Source organism: Calypte anna, chromosome 12 (assembly GCF_003957555.1).
Source record: "Calypte anna isolate BGI_N300 chromosome 12, bCalAnn1_v1.p, whole genome shotgun sequence".
Taxonomy (NCBI): domain Eukaryota; kingdom Metazoa; phylum Chordata; class Aves; order Apodiformes; family Trochilidae; genus Calypte; species Calypte anna.
The window spans coordinates 6,372,374-6,390,715 of NC_044258.1; the positions used below are offsets into that span (position 1 = coordinate 6,372,374).

General features: G+C 50.2%; 2 protein-coding genes across 4 annotated transcripts; one reads left to right on the forward strand and one right to left on the reverse strand.

Moving 5' to 3' along the window:
* Positions 1 to 2,742: 2,742 nt before the first annotated feature.
* Positions 2,743 to 8,604, forward strand: TNNC1 (troponin C1, slow skeletal and cardiac type). Its single transcript, XM_008498974.2, has 6 exons — positions 2,743 to 2,848; positions 6,629 to 6,659; positions 6,919 to 7,065; positions 7,972 to 8,086; positions 8,187 to 8,323; positions 8,510 to 8,604. The coding sequence occupies exons 1-6, from the start codon at positions 2,825 to 2,827 to the stop codon at positions 8,539 to 8,541; spliced, it is 486 nt and encodes a 161-aa protein (XP_008497196.1). The 5' UTR covers positions 2,743 to 2,824; the 3' UTR covers positions 8,542 to 8,604.
* Positions 8,605 to 14,595: 5,991 nt separating this feature from the next.
* Positions 14,596 to 17,694, reverse strand: RPL29 (ribosomal protein L29). Of its 3 annotated transcripts, none has more exons than XM_030458719.1 (4): positions 17,570 to 17,694; positions 16,901 to 16,945; positions 16,089 to 16,153; positions 14,596 to 14,826 (listed from the first exon to the last, which is right to left on the reverse strand). In XM_030458719.1, the coding sequence occupies exons 2-4, from the start codon at positions 16,935 to 16,937 to the stop codon at positions 14,710 to 14,712; spliced, it is 219 nt and encodes a 72-aa protein (XP_030314579.1). In that variant the 5' UTR covers positions 16,938 to 16,945; positions 17,570 to 17,694; the 3' UTR covers positions 14,596 to 14,709. The 3 variants fall into 3 exon arrangements, with proteins under 3 accessions (XP_030314579.1, XP_030314577.1, XP_030314578.1); XM_030458717.1 differs by lacking the exon at positions 17,570 to 17,694 and adding an exon at positions 17,194 to 17,289; XM_030458718.1 differs by lacking the exon at positions 17,570 to 17,694 and adding an exon at positions 17,170 to 17,246.
* Positions 17,695 to 18,342: the final 648 nt, after the last annotated feature.

Sequence of the window (18,342 nt, forward strand, 5' to 3'; positions counted from 1 at the left end):
CCACTTAACCTGTGACATGTTTCTTGGGGAAGAGGCCACAGTGCTTAAACAGCTTTGAGGGGTGCAGGGCAAGGGGATGCAGGAGCATTTTACTGCAGCTTGGAGGCCTTGCAGACCGCCCAGGGAGCTCTGCAAAACATCCCTGACCTCAAATAAAATTGCAACTCAAGACTTCTGCTTTTTATTTCCTTCCATTTGACCTGAAGGATGCCTCTGCTTGTTTTGCAGGGAGTTGCAGCTGCCAGGAAAGAAAAATCTGAACCAAGATTTTGGAGAAAAACGTTCAGTAAATCCTCCCATTTGCCTTGGTACCTCTGACTGACTGACAAGGGCAGCAGCACATCAGGATGCTGCTGTAGCCCCAAGCAAGGCACAGCAGCCAACCAGAGACAGCTGGAGTGCTGCTGAGCTGGCTGCACAGCAGGATTAAGGGCACTGGTGTTGGCAGTCCTCCCCAGCTGTGCTCCTCCTCTGCCCTGTGTCTGGCATGGGATGGCAAGAGGAGCAGCAGTAGATGGTTTTCTCCTGGACACCTCCATACCTGCCCCAGCAACCTCATCCTGTGTCTTGCACACATCAGGCTCTGGGTTTCATTGCAAAACCCCAGTTCACAACTCTTTTATAATCAAATCTCTCAGAGAGCCAGGGGATGCTGAAAGCCCTGGCTCTGAGCAGCAAGTGGAGAGGCAGAGGTTGGCACGAAGCCCCTGCACCTCCTGCTGCAGGGAGGAACATTGCCTCCCACTACCAGATGGAGGGGAAGGAGCTGTGACTGTTTTTTTCAAGTCCCTCCTTGCAGTAGGCATTTGCAGCAGTGCAGGTTTTCCATGTCAGTGTGCCGAGGCCCAGATTTCCCCTCTCAAGCCGACAGATCCTTCTTCCACATCCCAACATGGATTGCATCCCAGCTCCTCTGGGAGCACAGCCACGACCCTTTGAAGGTGATGTTAGTGTTCCTGCATGCACTGACCCTGGACGGATCCTGACGCATCCCAAGAGCTGTTTTTGTGGAGATGATTCAGAGCCATCGCCTCCCAGGATGGAGAGATGGGGCCAGGCACCATTCCTCTGTGCCAGGCAGTGCCAGGGCTGGGATTCATCTTGGGGCAGCAACTTCACTGGGGTCTCCACGGGGGTGCCCAGGAGGGTTTAGGGGATGGATTGGTGGAGGTCAGGTTGGATGAAGCTTCAAGCAACCTGGTCTGGTGGGTAGGTGTCCCTGCCCATGCTGATAGGAGTTAGACCTACATGATCTTTAAGGTCCCTTCCAATCTAAAAACCTAAACCATTCCATGGACAGCAGGCCCCACACCCCAGCTTGTGCTGTCCCCCAAGGACAGGCTCCAGTGCCCTTAAACAAAACAACTACTACCCTTTGCAGCTTTTTTCTGCATTTTCTGTGTTCAAGGCAACAAATATTAGTATGTTCAAATTCTAAAGAAAAACACACTCCCAAAATTAATGCCTTAAATGCAACTATTTTCCTTTCAATACAACTGCCATCCTCATGCTGAGCAGAGGCAGAGCCCAGATGAAGCCTGGGGAAACCCAGGCCAGGGGGTGCACGCAGAGCTGCAGTTCATCTTCTGGTACTGCAAACCCTGGGAAAATGTGACACTGGGGACCCAGCTCTGTCCTCACCCCCCTGTCACTGGAGAGGTGTTACATTGGGACAGCAGGTTTTTTCCATGCAATGTGACTTCCAATAAAGGAAGGAGTTTTTAGAAGAGATGAGGAGACCTAGCAGCTGCATTTACACTATTTCCAGTTCTGCCCATCTGAGCCAGCTGGAGGTGAGACTTTATCACCCTGATGCAGCCATCCTTTGGACACCAGAGGGAGTCCTGAATCACCACAAAGTGAGGGTCTGCTTTAGTTGCTGTGCACTAAAACACTTTTCCCTGCACTGAGAAAAGGCTGGTCACCACCCAGAGGTCTTTGGTGTGATTTGTTCTCCACCATGGTGGGGTAAATCACAGGAAAACCAGGAGAGTGAATATTCCCCATTTACAGTGGGCCCAGGTCAGTTCCCTGGCTGAATGAAATGAGTCCTGGTTTCCCAAACCAGGATCAGGATTGATCAGGAATGATCCCCGAAATCAAGCCCAGATGACAGCTGCCCCTCATTTTCCAGCCCCCTAAATGCAGAAAATAGGAGGCAAAGCTCCACCAGCTCCATGTGACTCTTTGCCATGGCATCAGGACCAGACATCCCCACTGGTGTCAGCACCACACGAGGTGTCGGCACCTCCGAGGACACCAGCTCCAACCCTGGGTCCCCCAGCAGCACCAACCCCAATGGGGTTGGGGACATCTGGCACAGGGGACAGGGAGACCCTGACACTGCCTGTTCCCACTGCCCCCTGGGGGACATCTGCTGCTGGGCAGGGTATTTTGGGAGGCCTGCCTTCCCCGTATTACCCAATTTAATTAGGCACAGCTTCCGGGGGGGAGGGTGAGGGAACACACAGGAGGTGTAGGTGACATGGTGGCATGTGGCCAGTCTGGACAGCCAAATACCATAACATGTCAGCAAAGTTCCAGCCAAAATCTGGCAGTTTAAAGGGCTCACTCCTTCCCATATACAAGGAAACCTCCAGCTGCCCCGAAGAGGGGCTGGCCCCTGACATGCCTCAGGCTCGGCAGCGTCCCAGCCCGCATTCCTGTGGGGACGGGGATGGAACAGGGATGGGTGTGTGGAGCTGCTGGTGGGCTGGCCATATCCCCCGGGGTGGGCAGCCCCCTATATCAGCAGGGATCCAAGGGCAGCACTGGCAGAGTGTGACCGTGAAGTCCCCGGGCCCCTCACCCACCCTCTCCAGCCATGGATGACGTTTACAAGGCAGCAGTAAGTGCCTCCCTTTGGGGCTGTGGGTCTGGGGTTTGCAGGCATTCTTTTTTTTGGGGGGGGGGGCCGGGAAGGGGGCTGTGGGTTAGAGGGTTTGTAGGCATTTTATAGTAGATTTCCTATAGCTGTGACAGAGTTAATTCAGTGGAGAAATGCAAATAAGAAATAATTACAGGCTGACATCTTTTAGTCAGCACCATCATCTGGGACACGGTCCTTCCCACCGATGGCTCTGCGAGATTCACACTCCTCTTGTAGGCATGGAACTCCCTGCTGTGCTCCTGAATTATTGTGCAATTTGTTCCCAGCTGTAAGGCAGGGAGATGGCCTAGACATGAAGTTATAAATCTCAAGAAAATCTTGGAAGTGTAAGAGGCGGCTGCCAGTTTTAGCCAAGACAAAGCAGAGCAGCATTTCTCATGAAATGATTATTTCTGGGGATTAAATCTCACCCTCTTCTTTCTGGTGCTTTATAGTTCTACCATTACTACATTTCCCCCGTCCTTGGCTGAGTATTTTTCTGAGAGACTTAAAAAAAACAACAACTGGACTTTTCTAAGCTCTCTCCAAACATCCTCCTCTGCTTTGCCACTCCTGGTATATTTTCTGCAGAAATCCAGAATTTGAGCTATGCTGATGGGGAATGCTGAGCATCCTAATGGCTATTTTAACTTACACAGCTGCACAGTGTGCTCATGGGGTAAACCCAAACTATTTGGTCTGTCATAAAGACACTGCATGATTTTGTAACTAGACAGACAGTGATATGGAGGTGGAATAAAGATGAAAATAGGTTCTGGATTGTGCGAATTGCTACCGTGTCCCTTCCATAACCAGAGTTAGAGTACGAGCATTTTGGTGATTTAAAGAAAAAAAAATGTAGTTATCAGGTTTGATTTTAACCAAGAGCCCCCTAAAATATATCATACAAGTTCTATTTTAATTCCAAGGCTTCTAAGTGGAAGAAAGCTATTGCTTGATACCTAATTCAAGAAAACAACAAAATGCTCACAGCTCTCCTGTTCTTTGGTCAGCCTTAACCTCATGAAACGGACTGCAACAGTGTACTAAGGCTCAGGACAGGCTCTGCAGTATAGCACCAAGTCCCCCAACACCTCAAAAAGGGAGGAAAACATGACCTGTAAAATCAAAGTCCAAGCCTCAACAATTAGGCTTTTTAATTAGAAATGCCCTCCTAGATTCAAGGCATGGATTCTCTCCTTATTGTTTAGGGAACTCATGCCTGTAGTTAGGGAGAAAGGCTGAAAGGCTTTGCAAGCTGGTGATTCCCATAGCCAAAGGGGCCACTCTGTCAGCTGGGGCAGTGACCCCTTTCTTTTTGGGGCTCTCCACCCTCAAGCTCCAGCCTCTCTCCACATCTCTGCCCCAGAAATGGGCAAAAACCCACAGGGGAAGGTCATCCCCAGCCAAAGCCTGTGAGCTTTAGCAGTTGGATCATGGAGGAATTCAGCTGCTAAAAAGGAACTGCAGCAATGAAGAACAACTCAAAAGTTCCTACCTTAATACCAAAAACTGACCACAAGCACAGAACACTGGACCAGGGAAATGGGTCATGCAAAAGACATGGTGGGCTCCCATAAGGATTTTGCTGCTGGTTCAAAGATAAATGTGGGGCTGGAGTCCTGGGCATTAGCTGCCAGCACCTTCACAAGGCAAAACAAGTCCAAGCCAGGCACAGCTGAAACAAACAGCTCTTCCTTGCATCTGTTCCCCAAGACTGTAACTGTGAGAAAACATTTACCTGGGAAATAAAAGTTCAAGAACTTCAGCTTCTTCTGTTTGACTTCAAGTGGAAACACAGGATGTGGAGAGATGATAAAAATAACATTCAGCAGATTTGGGGTTACTGTGGCTGCTGCAGTGCTGTGGGCTTGGTGCTTGCCTTCCCAAGCTGCAGCAGGAGAAACCTGCCCCTGAAATGACATGGAGGGAAAAAAGGAATAAAGCCACAGCCTCGTGTCTCCAAAGGAGACTATAAACAGCTCATGGGACATCTCTGTAATTGAAGTGTCACTCTGTAGTCATGCTGCATTCCATTTCCATTAGCACAGCTCCACATCTTTCACTTCAGTAGTAAAGGGAGCTTCAAAAGTGAGGATTTTTTCTATTTGCTGCATGCTGATGGCATTATATTTATGCCAAATTCTCTACTTGCAGTCAGAGAACCCAATGGACTTTCATCTTGCCCACTCATGCCTAGATAAGGGTGTGCAAACACAAAGCTATTTTGGGAGCATTTTTAGGCTAAGACCAGTGCCAGGAACAAGTGTCCAGATAAAGGGCTGCAAGGATAAATACCAAAGCCTGGGAACAATTGGGGAGCTCATCTTTATCTCCAGCACCTCTCTCACCAGGGCATATAAATAGCAAATGCACCCAGAGGCTCAGGTTACTCGAGTGAGCATCAGGATGGTTCCTGCAGACAGTGGCTGAGGGAGTGTTGTGGTCGCCCTCACTTGCCCAAACAGTAGCCACAAAGGGCTGGCAACTGCACTGGCAATCCTGCCATCATCCTTCATGTCTCCTGACTCCAAATTCTTCACCTCCTGGTGTATGGGGAGTGGGACAAGGCTCTGCCCACTTCTTACAGACTGCCCTGCTAACAGAAAGCCCTTTTCCTGCCTCTTGCTGCAAGCAGGAAGGATTTCCCAAAACCACTGCTCTTTGAGGCAAAAGCATCACCCTTCCCTCAAAGGCCAGGTGACACAACACTGGGTTGGGGGTGTGTTCTACCCTGACCAAAACGTAGTGGGTTGGCAGTGAGGGGATATTAGATGGACCATGCACCCTCTGCAGGGGCCAGAGGTTGTCCTGGCAGGGAGTCCTGCCTGGCTAACTCCATAGAGGCTGTTGCACAGCATGGGAAGGAAATGGATGCTACCAGAGAGGCAGTCAGACACCATGGTGGTGTCAGCAATTGTACATAACCAGTGACTGCAGGCAGGAGTGAAGCCAACGAGAGAAAAGCAGTTGAGAGGCAGGACACAGAACTGATAAGATTCCTCTTTGCTCTCCTCATTGATCATTTTAATTAATTCACACTAACTAATTAGCTCCTGCTGATTGTAGGGAATGAATTAGGGTGGGTTTGGGGACAATCTGCCAGCCCATTTTGACCAGTGCCTAGTGGCTCCCACACTGTTTCTTCAGGGAGATACCCAAAGCAGTCTAAAGGGAACAGCAGCTCCCTTCAGGGACAGAAACCCTTGTAATGAACACAGATTCATGTGGAAGTAGACCAGCTCTGATTGCTCCAGCTACTGCAGAGCTTCCTGAATCTAGGGCTGAAAAACAACTACCAGAGATGGCCTTGTTGGCCTCTCCCTCCTCAGGGACCTCTCCAGCACATCCCACCCCTGACCTGGACTCAACCCATACAAGAGCAGCCCTCAGTGGTGCAGCCATCCTGCTGTGGAGCCTGTCAGCAACAAGAAATTATCCACCAAATGGTTGACAGAGACAAGCACTTTTCCCACTTGGTCTCTCCTGCTTGTGCAAAGACTCCTACCATGTATCAGATACCGTTGCTCTAGAGAAATTATGCTTACTTCAACAGAGCTAGTAATAATATTTTTTTAAGGGGAAGAACCTGTTAGACTTCAAACAGCTGTGATGTCAAATCCCCAGGTCATACATGAGGGTGGCTGTTGGGAGGTTTGGTTGAGCTTTGCAATGGCTGTTGAATAAGTAACATTACCTTTTAGCCATTAGTGATGCTGAAGAAAAATGATCTATTTGGTCCCTGTGTTTTCCTTTCAGGTTGAGCAGCTGACAGAAGAGCAAAAAAATGGTAGGTGCACCTTTAACCTGATACTGCAGCCTGAAGATGAGCTCCCCTGCTGGCAGCCCAGCCTGCCTTAGCACTTACACCCCAGAAAATTCCCAGGGATCTTGACCCACATTTCTACAATCTGTGCCTGAATGCCCCCACCATGCTGTGCCCAGGCAGTGCTGGGGTGCTTGGGATGAGCCCCCTGCCCCAGGGCTGCCTCCCTGCAGGGTCAAAGTGTGTGAGAAGACCCCACATCTCCTCTCCCTTCTCTCCCCAGAGTTCAGGGCTGCCTTCGACATCTTCGTGCTGGGGGCAGAGGATGGCTGCATCAGCACCAAGGAGCTGGGGAAGGTGATGCGAATGCTGGGGCAGAACCCAACCCCCGAGGAGCTGCAGGAGATGATAGACGAGGTGGATGAGGATGGTGAGAGATTTGTGGGTTTTCAAGTCTCCTAAAAACCATCCCACATCAGGAGGTGGTGGTGGGGTTAAGTGTGGGCTGAGGGTGCTCAGCATCTACAACACTAGGGCAGGATAAGCCATGGGAACAGCCACAGCCTGTGGGAAGCAACCTGCAGTGCTGGGATCTTGATGGACACTGAGCACACCAGACTTTGGTGTGGTTCCTTTAGGAACATTCCAGGCAAAGAGGAACTATAAAAATTATTATTCCTATCATGACCAGGCTGCTTGAGCTGATGTTGGCAGATTGTGGGTACTCTGGTATCACACAGATCCATTTGAAAAACAGGAAATACAGGGTGAAGGTAGCAACTGCCAGTTCAGAAATGCCACAATTACAGATTCTATCAGCAGGGAAGTAACTGCTCAAGTGCACACACATCTATTAATAAAGTCAATCTCAATTAAATCAGTGTACACACACTCATTACACAAAAAAAACACCACTGTGTGCAGGTCAGGAAAAATACCATAGAACGTAATCATAAAATATAAAAGCAGTTAAAATAATAAAAAAAGGGCAACAAATGTACTGCTAGTATAAACATACACTGCATGAATACCTGCCTTCTGAAGCTTTTCTTATTACTTGAGATGGACAGGTATCTCCATAGCAGGAATTTCCATGGATCAGTGCTTCAGGCAGGGTTTTCAGTTCCTTCTCTCTTGGGAAAATAATTGCAAAAGGTAAAAGTTCAGTGATTAAGTCAGTCCATGGCCTTAGTCACCATTGTCCTGAAAGTGCCTCTTGGAGCGGGGTTGCTCTCCTGAGTTTTATCTCTTGGTTACTAGAGAAGAGTCATCTCTCACTCAGTGTTGCCTGTTCACCCACTGTAGCACTGACTGATGGTGTCTGTTCTGCCTGTAGGCAGTGGCACTGTAGACTTTGATGAGTTCCTCGTTATGATGGTCCGGTGTATGAAAGATGACAGCAAAGGAAAAACTGAAGAGGAGCTCTCAGATCTCTTCAGGATGTTTGATAAGTAAGAGCTGTGACTGTGGGGTGGTGGGAGTGATGAAGCCACCCTGGCTCCCCCTCCCTGGCATGTGGGTCTGCTCCTGAGTTCTTCTGTCCTTGCACAGAAATGCTGATGGCTACATCGACCTGGAGGAGCTAAAGATCATGCTGCAGGCAACAGGAGAGACCATCACTGAGGATGACATTGAAGAACTGATGAAAGATGGAGATAAAAACAACGATGGGAGGATTGACTATGATGGTAGGAGCCTTTCTGGTGTGCAGCTTGGTTGCAAGTTCTTGGAACATTCCCCAGGAAGCTTCTGCAGTCTCAGCTGCCTTCTGGGATGGGGATGATCTGGTGCAGGCAGTGCTGGGCAATACACCTGACCCCAGCCAGGGGGTCTCTGGTATCTTCTCTGATATCTCTGATATCTTCTCTTGGCAGAGTTCCTGGAGTTTATGAAGGGAGTTGAATAAACCTGAGGACAGATCAACAACTCGAATTTCCTAAACCCCTCCAGCTCTGCTTCTCATCTCCTTGACTAAGTCCCCTGGCTACTGGCATGAAGACTGAGAGCTGAGAAGGGTGGCCATGGGGAAAATAAAATGTGTGAATACCAAGTGCCTCAGATGGTCATTCCTTTGAAGTTTAGTAAGAGCCTCACCTTGGCTGTGGACTCACAACTAATGGTGGCCACTCTTTTGCAGTGTGTTGAGTTCCCGTGAGCCACATCTGGGGAGGTGACACCACAGATGAAGATTAAAATATCTTTAAGGAGGTATTTTGCCACCAGCGTGGAGGTAAACCCCAGCCAAAGGGTCCACAGGTGCTCGGTGGGGAGCTGGCATGTTCCATCTCCTCATCTCTGCCATGATGAGGGCAGCCAGAGCTGGTGCTGAGCTCAGCAGCTGGCACTGGTTCCTGCTGATTCAGTGGAAGCATTGGCAGCACTTTAGCAATGAAATTAGAATTAGCAATCACTTATGCCATCACCCACCAAAATTCCTGGGTGATGGATGCCCTGCTCCTTTCCCAGTTGTCCTGAAGGGACACCCCTCACTCTTCCCTGCCATCCTGATGGCCACCCTGCAGTGCACACAGATAGACCTCTGTTTTCTTTGGAAATGTGAATAAATGCCATTCATAAACTGGCCTGGGTGCCTCCTTCCTTTCTCACCCAGCCCTGTGGCACCCTCATGGTCTTCCAGCAGCCTTGTGTGGGAGACTCACTGCAATAACTGAAACACCTGATTTTCCCCTCAGAAACCCTTTCCCCTAGTGCAGCAGAGGCCCCAGGCCCAGCACGACCCCACTTTGGCCATCAGCTCCCAGGCACAGGGCTACAGCAGGGCCAGAGATGATGAGCCAAGGGCCCCAGGCACCATCTTCTCTCCTCCCAAGGAAGCGTGGCATTCCTGTGGCATTAGCAGCTCTCCCTGCACATAGCTGTCTCCTCCTGCGGAATTACAGCCTCAGCACAGTTCACACATTGCAGTCATGTTGCCAAAATCAAATGTTTACCCAAGCAAAATAAACATTGGGAGTCCCAGCACTGCTGCCCTCAGCCCTGGGCAGTGTCACCACACCAACGCCTCTGTGGCACCTTTCTAGTGCCTTCCCTCCCAAAACCAGAGAGCTTCTTTTGGGAGTAACACCCTGAGCAGCTGCACTTGATGTGACTCTCACGTGTAGCAGTACTGAAATGCTGGAATTCACACAGAACAGGTTGGAGGTGAAAGCAGGCTTGGGAAGGGCTGTCAGTTGTCTGGAAGTTCACAGCTGTGTCCTTTGGATGACAAGCACCAAATGTCTTGCCCAACCCTCTTGGGCTTGTTAACATCACAGAAACCAAAAATTAAAGCCATGTCAGCTACAGCAGCTGCTCTTCCTTACAACCCAGGGAACAGCCCTAATGCAAACATCTGAAAGAACAGCTCAGAGGGGTGTCCCCACATGTCCCCAGCCCTCAACACCATTGCTGCTGCCAATCCAGCAGAAATGCAGAAGCATGGATGCTCAGCTGTACAATGCTGTTGTAGGAAATGCAGAAAAATGTTTCCATCTTCTGTCTCCCATGATTCCATAGCCAAGCAATCACTGCTCATCGTTTTCCACTCTCTCACCATAGCAACTCGAGTTACTTCACAAGTCCTCCCCATGCCTGCTTCTGAGGACACAGCTGAAATGTTTTACCCCACTCCTAGAAACCTCCAGAGGTGCAGATCCCTGGGCTTTGGTCACAAGCCAGGGTGACACCAACTCTCCCCACAGCCATGGCCATCCAGCAACTGGACAACCCATACTCACATGCTCTTAGCACCTCTCAGCAGGCACCACCCACAGCCTCATTATCTTCCTCCATCCCAACACCCAACAAGAACATCTCCAAGATATTCACCACTGCTTACTGACAGGCTTTGGCTCACTAAAGAGTGAAAAGAGAAAAAATAAGGTACTTTACCAGCTTAATCCTCTTCCCAAAGCCTACTTGATGGCCTGAGGTAGGCTTGGACCCTTTCCTTCACTAGAAATAAGGATGGACTCATCGTGTCACAGCGCGGGAGCTGCCTTAGACCAACAGCATGGGCAGCACTGAGCCACAACCCTGACGGTTGCCCACTCTTTTCCAAGAAAAATACAGGGAAGGTGGTGGCTGTAGAGAGGACCAAGCTCTTGTGGCAGCTGAAACTTGTCCCAAGAAGAGCAAACACACTGCAGACAATACAGGGCACAGGGTCAGCCTGGCTGAAGTCTCCACAGAAGGGATGTGCTTTCCACGAATGAAAACCACCTGGAGGAGTCCAATGTATCTGTAACTCCAGGCAAATTTGCAGTCTTTCCTGCAAGTGCAGTGAAGCTCTGGTGCCAGAAGCCTTTAAGGAATGTGAGAAATACACAAGTACTGCCTGGAAAAATATTAAAAAAAAAAAAAAGGGGCCACTAGAACATCCATCCACTTTTTTAACTGGGCAAAAAGCCATTTACCAGTCTCTGAAGCAATCCCCAGACCTCTGTGCCCTTTACTCCCCAGCTGGGACTGGAGCTGTGCTGGCAGGTGACAGCAGCTCATGCCACCAGACACTGCCACAGTTCTCTGGCCATCTCCTCTGCTTGCTTTCTCTGGCATTAACTCCTGCCCCAGTCTGCAGCTTTTCCAGCATAGTTGAGAGCACTCTTTGCTCTTTACTGAGAGCAACTTTGCTGTGTGAACTAAGTGACTGCAGGAAGGTTGGAGGGTATTTTTTACACATCCTCCTAATAAAACTTCTGCATCTCAGCAACAGTTCCACATCTGCCACCAGGGCAGCAGGAATACACTACATGCACGAGATAAACAGTGCCAACACCCCAGCTGTGCAGCAACACCTGCAGCAGACCTGAAACTTGGGCAAAGCACAACTCCTGTTCACTGCTTTATGCTTGAACACACTTCTGAGAGGGCATACAGAGGGACAGAGCAAGTTGCATCCAGCTCTACTTTTAGTTTTCACTGTAAACATCAACAATCCCTGCACCATCACAAACACTGCACCATCAGAGCTTCTGTGGCACTGTGATTTCTCCTCCCCAGTCCTGGGCTCTTGGCGTTCAGTGTCACAGCTCACCTCTGCCAAATGAGCTGTTTCAGTATTTGGTTACATGCCCCCTGCTCCCTGTTGTTTTTTTTAAATCAAGGGAAAAAAGAGCCAAACGGGAACTTGATACCGAGTCCTCTTAGCTGCAAAGAGGAGAAACCATCTGCAGTCAGTATGATGTATGGCAGCAGTAAGCATGAAATGTATAACCTGACAGACAGCAGTAGCTGAGCAGTCAGACACTCACAAGCTCATTGGCTTCCTGCAGGATACCAACTCTGACACTTGGTCAGAGTTTTGAAGTTTTTAAATGTCAAAGATGACACAGCTCTGCATAAAGTGAATAGTTTCAAGTAGGCCACAGCTGCCAGTTCCACCTCCTGGGCTCTATGTCATCCTCCCAAAAAGGATCTTCAGTCTCACTTGCCCAACAAAACTGAATTTTCACAAAACAAAAATTTGAGGATGAAAACACAACATGAAGATATGCCAGCCAAGATTACCCTTTGCAGCTTTACTCCTATTTTTTACTATTATCCCTACTAGTTGGGAGGGAAGTCACAGATGGAGGGGTGACAGGGTTAGAGAGCACAATAGGTGACCAAATAACATCCAGGTAGTGTCCCATGGGACCACCGTGTGTGCAGGGAGCAGGCAACAACAAACCTGACACCGAGCTGCTGTGGAAGGTGACAGAATTCCTGTCTCTTGCTGCACAATGATGCCGGGATTAAGGTTACGTTCCCCGGGGCTGCATTTTGTCACGCAGCTGCTATTTTGGGCAGGAGGTCAGCAAGCCCTTACTTGGGAAGCTGTCCCACTGAAGGGCAGTGTGAAGGGCAGGGGGATGAGAAGGCTGCTTCTTAAGGCCCAGGGGAGCTGCCTGGAGCCTCAGGAAGCCCAAATCCTCCTCTACGCTTCTTGGTAAACATGCCTGACCCTTGCTTCTCTTCCCTCAAACCCCATCCTGCCAGTGGGCTCCTCTCACAACACGAGCACCCTGGGGAAGACACCAAGGAAGTTGAGAGATTAAGTTTCCCTTCCTCACCTTAGAAAAGCCTTAGGGATAAGAAATTTCAAATGCAGAATTTAAACCAGTTTGGAGATCTGCAGACATGAAGGTGAAGCCTGACAAACATGAAGGCTTCTTATCTTGCTCTTCTTGTCACTGCACACATCTGTATCAGACTGACCCTCACTCACACAGCTGGGTCACACACCCCATCTCCCCCAACACCAGGAGGAACCCAAGGAGCCATCTCCCCACTCTAGGGCTGCAGGGGGACACTGGGCAGCTCTGGGCCAGCAGCTGAGGCTACCAGTGGTGCACCCTAACCTGAGCACAGCTCCCCCACCTTGCCTTTGTAGACAAACTCCCTCCAGCAGAGCAGGCACCAACTACACAGCCCAGGGTCTCCAACCTCCCCAGGCACCACTGAAGACAGAGAGAGGGATTCAAGTGCTGTGGATCAGCCTCTGGCTGACCTATCACTTGCAAAAAAAAACATCTCCAAGGAGGATTAACACCACTGGGAACCTCTGACTTGTTAATCTCCTGCCTTCCCTGAGGGCAGCAGGGACCAGACAGCCGTTCTGTCTTGACTATTTATCAGACTCTAGCTGGTGGCACAAGCTGGTGGCACTACACTCTCTCCAGCACTGGACCCCTCCTGATCAACAGTCGAGTTCTTTCGACTAACAAATGTCACTCAAGAGATGCACACAGCAGGAATCAGAAAACTGGGGGGGCTGCAGACTTCCCTCAGGATTTAAAAGCCTTTAACTCCTGAGTCCCAAGTTAGTAAATCTCTTTACAGGCCTGGGTAGTATTTACTGCAGAAATACCTTTGAATTGAAGCCGTAAAGAATTCAAATTATCTACCCTGTTTCAGATTAACATTGCATTTGGGTAATTGACTAAGCTATTGAAAACAAAACACGAATACAGAAATTGGGTGTTTCCTTTTGAAGTTTTTGCGGCTCCGTTGCAGCCAGAACGTTGTTTACAAACTTCCAACCCTGGTGCCGATTCGTGGGATTGCACCACCAGGTGGACAAGCGCTGGAATTGCATTTCAGGAAGAGCAAGTTACACTCGCACTGGCAGCTCCCTTCGGTAACTGCAAAGCAGTCCTCGAACAAGCTCTGCTGACAAGGGAACCTGGAGAGGTGGAGCCCTCTCCTGTCTACAGGACAGCAGTGACACAGCCCTGCCACAGCTCCTCTCGGGCAGTGTCAATCCCTTGATGTCACCACTCACCAGGTTTCACCAGGGGTAACTTTTTGATACTAAAACAAAATAATCTCCACTAAAATACAGCAACTATGCAATATATGGCTATTGCACACAGTCCTGAAACCTTATCCAATGCCACAGTAGCTCCATTAATGCTTCAATACTTCCAAGCATTTTGGAACACTACACTAATTGCCATGATGTCCAACACCACAGCTAACACCCCCGAACCACCCTCCTGTTCTTCAGGGTTTCTGTAGCTGTAATGACCTCCCCAGACAGCAAAGCAGCAGACACTACATCCCTTGGGACTCTCACCTTGCTGTGCCACCCCAGGGACTGGCATAAATCACATGAATGCTGAACATGCATGAACACAATAATAATTTTCCCTGTATTGCAAACCATCACCCAGGAGCCCAGGCAACAATGGCTTCAACTTGTACAAAACAAACTGTTCCTTGTTTAAATTTCAGAGCTCAACAACCCCAGTGTTAAAACAGACACTGAACTCCTAAATGCTCACAACCTGTACCAATGGTTACAGCAGAATAGCACCAAAGAGGAAGCAGCTGGTTTAATTTGTGCATGTAGAGACTGCCAGGATCAGCATCAAACCTCTCCATAACCCCAGCTGCCTTTACCTGCCAAAACACACACTGGTGACTGCATGCAGGCCTGATGCACAACTGGCATGTGAAATACAGCTCAAGACTTTTCCAGGGTTCTCCTCAAATCTGGGAGGTGAAGACTTTGTTACACCCAATTTTATTTTTACAAAAATGCTGTAACACTCATGCCAACAGGAGAATTGGTTCTGTGTCTTAAACCACGTCAGTCCTTTTTCTGCTGAGCAGCTGCCTGCTTGGCATTGTTGGCCTGCATCTTCTTCAGCCCCTTTTTGTTGTGTTTCTTTGCAAACCTCATGTTCCTCAGAAACTTGGGATCGACCTAAAAAATAAGGAAAAAATAAGGAAAAAGCAAAGAAAAAAAAAAAGAAAAAATAAGGAAAAAAAATTTCCTGGTATAGAAAGGACATGCATAAAACCATGACATATATATATATATATATATAATTTTTACCAATTATTCCCAAATGCTGTCTAAAATTAAGAAATTTATTTCTTACTACATCAACAAAATTATTTTAGCCATCTGTAACCATCCTTTAACAAGCTATTTCCCTTGATTTCCACACACAAGCCCAAAACCCCAGAAAAACACCATAAAGAACACGCTTAATAAAGCTGTAAACATCACAGACTTCATTTCCATGTCATAATATTTGCCAGATCTGAAGTACCACAAACCAACCTTGGCACACACATGGAATCCTTGGGTAGAGACCTATGCAACCTCCTGCTGCCTTTAATTTTTTGTTACAGGAAGGGAAAGGCAGAAGGGAGAAATCTTTCCCAATTTTTGTCAGCTATTGGCTGGCTAATGTGTCCTGGCCATGGCTGGGACCAATTCTCTGAAATTCCAGCTTCTGTCCCATCAAGAAACATTTGATGTTTTACTGTGAACAGCACTTTACCTGGCACACTGGAGTTCTGGGACTTTTGTCACCTTAACTCCTGTGCACTCAGTGTAAGGGGACAGACCCTGAGGCTGCTCAGCCTGCCTGCAGGAGGGGCAGGGCCAAACCCTCACTGAGCTATGCAGAGCACAAGGTTCTGTGTCCCATCCAAAAAGCCAACACTGAAACACACACAGCCCTCCCCGAAGCCAAAATGTCCTGGATTCACTTCCAAGGGTGGAAAGAGATCCTGTTATCAACCTCAGAAAAAACAAAATGCTGTCATTTTCATATGGATTGGCCACAAATGCCAAACTCTCTGAGTGCAATTCTCTGTATCAGCAGTGACAGTAAATAACACTGAAGGGCAGAGAGCAGTAGGTGAGGCAGCAGGACTCAGAAGAGCTGCAGGTGATGGGTGTCTGTCTCACTGGAAGCAGGACAGACACAAAACTGCCCAGTAACTAATTATCAGTTTTGGAGACAGATGGGAGCAGATTTCACACGGGTTAGAAGTATCCCAGATGCATGTCAGGTAAGTGAAAGACAAACCAGAACTCCACAGTGGTTCTGACCATCTGAAATACAAGGCCCTGTCTGCAAGAACTACATCAGGCAAAAGACAAGCCCTGGATTTTTTCACACTCAGCCCTCAATGGCTCTACAGCCCAGGAAGGTGCACAGCAACACTCACCCCTTTGAGAGATTCGTATCTGTGGGATCTGGGCTTCTTGATGCCATTTCTGTGCCACTTGCGGGCTACAGGGAAGAGAAGGATTTAAATCACCCTTATGAGGAAGTGGCTGTAATGGGTTTCACTCCAGATGGCCCTATAGGAACTACGGGGAATAGAAAATTCTCTAACCCCTCCTACCCAAACCTAATTCACATTAAAATATAATACACCCCTCCCCCTCTCAACACCAGGGGTTTCTAATCCAACAATTTCAGGGTTGGTTTTTTTTTTAACAAATAAAACACCAACAACACCATCACCAGCACACTGACACCCCACAATCAGTACAACCAGGTCTGGTTAGTGCTAAAGGGCACCCCTGCTCACAGTCAGACCACGCAGAACCCCCCTGAGAAATCTGCTACCTTACAGCACTTATTAAAGAAACACCAAGCACGACTCTTTTGTTGCTGTGGTCATTTTTGGATGGCAAAGAACCACAGCCTGAATGTCACTCAGTTATGTGCTTAGTTCCAACAGCTGAAACTTGGTTTTCTCTTGGTTACACATCACTTCTACGTCGAGCCCCGACTCTGGCAGAGCCCCCTCCATATGGAGCACAACATCAACCCCCTGCTCACCACCACCTCCGGCCCTCAACAGCTCGCTGCCAACAAGAGGAAGGCAGAGCGGGCTGCCGGAGCCCAGCAGCTACCCCCGTCCCTGTGGGGTCAGCAGCCGCCGCCTCAGGCGCATCCCTGGGTGCCCTCCAGCAGCCGCACCCCGCTACCCCCCCAGCCCCGCGGCGCAGGATGTCGAGCGCGGCTCACACTGGTTGTGCGTGGTGTGGTTCTTGGACTTGGCCATGGTCGCACCTGCAGGAGAAGCGGAGATTCCCTCAGTCGGGAGGGCGCTCAGGGCCCCGGCCTCCCTCACACCGCCACGGCCCCCGGGGACCACCCCAACCCTCCCACCCATCTCGCGGCTCATGGCAGCTCCAGCCCCACATCGCTCCCTCCCCACCCGGTACGACCCACTCCGCCTCGGCCCAGAAACCCGCCCGCCCCCTCCCGCTACCGCCCCCGAGCGCGGATGGCACCGGATTGCGCGGAGCGGCCCTCACCGCTGCCGCTGGGCCGGAAGAGAAGGGCGCGCCGCGGGGGCTGCTGGGAAAAGGAAACACCGGACCGGAACCCCACAGCATTCCGGTGCGCAACCAGCGCCGCCAGCGGGGAGGTTTCGGCAGGCGGCCTTTCCGCTCCCCTTCCCGCCCCGCCGGTCTGTGCCGCCCCTCCCCAGGCTCCGGTGGCTGTGGGTCCTTCCCGCCCCGGCCCCGCCTGTGGGCACCGACTCGGAGCCGCAGGGCCCCAGCGGAGCGGCGCGCACCCATCCCTCTGCGATACCGTTCCCCCAAGAACACGTTCCCTCGCTAAGATGGCCTCCGCCGGGCCGCCTGATGGCGAGAGGCCTCGGCCCGGGCGGGTTCGGCCGAGAGTTACCCGCGGTTCCGCTCAGCGCTCCCTGATCAGGCAACAAAACCCCACTCGCTCTCCTCTCCGCAGCATCAGGCGGGGGAGGTGCAGCTCCGCTCCGCCTCAGCTCTGGCGCGGCGGGGGCAGAGGGGTTCGGGCTGTGCCCATCCCGCTCCTGAGACAGTTCGGTATCAAAGGCACTGAAATGGCGGCTGAGAGGGGCGGTGAAGCTGCGTCTGCCCCTGTGCCGGGCACTCAGCCCCTGTCACCTCCCTGGTAGCAGGAGCGGGCGGTGCTGGCACCGCGGCCCGGCTGCCCACAGCCCAGGGTGGGGATGGAATCTGTCAGCAGCGGCTGGAAGGGTTGTGGCACGGCCATCAGGGGCTGCCGGGGGTGACCCCACGGAGAGGCATTTGTGGTCACAGACTGAGGCATCTCCCACGGGAAAGGGCGAAAGGAAAAAGGGGAGACAAAGGCCGAGCTCCCCCAGACCTGTGGGGTTGTGTCTGTGTTCAAAGGGCAGCGCCCTGGGTCAGGGCTGCTCGCTGCTCTCCCATGCAAACGTTTGGGAAATGAGCAAAAGAGAAGGCCCCTGTGCTGCAGCAGAATGGAAAAACACTGCCATCTTTTAATGGCATTGGTTTTAAGATGAGAGGCACAACTGGATTGCCTAAAATAATATGGATTGGAAACAATACCCTGGAGGCCAAAGCCCCTGGACTAGTACACAAGAGAGGGAACCTGCCTTTTTTTTTTGCCTTTTTTTTTTCTCTTTTCAGTGACTGATGCTTGCAGAGCAC

Excerpts from the sequence above, each read along its gene's own strand:
- TNNC1 (XM_008498974.2), top strand. The coding sequence starts at position 2,825 with ATGGATGACGTTTACAAGGCAGCA. Across the intron at positions 7,066-7,971 it reads AGACGAGGTGGATGAGGATG|GCAGTGGCACTGTAGACTTT; the intron begins GTGAGAGATTTG and ends TTCTGCCTGTAG. Across the intron at positions 8,324-8,509 it reads TGGGAGGATTGACTATGATG|AGTTCCTGGAGTTTATGAAG; the intron begins GTAGGAGCCTTT and ends TTCTCTTGGCAG.
- RPL29 (XM_030458719.1), bottom strand. The coding sequence starts at position 16,937 with ATGGCCAAGTCCAAGAACCACACCACGCACAACCAGT. Across the intron at positions 16,154-16,900 it reads CCACACCACGCACAACCAGT|CCCGCAAGTGGCACAGAAAT; the intron begins GTGAGCCGCGCT and ends TCTTCCCTGTAG. Across the intron at positions 14,827-16,088 it reads GATACGAATCTCTCAAAGGG|GTCGATCCCAAGTTTCTGAG; the intron begins GTGAGTGTTGCT and ends CTTATTTTTTAG.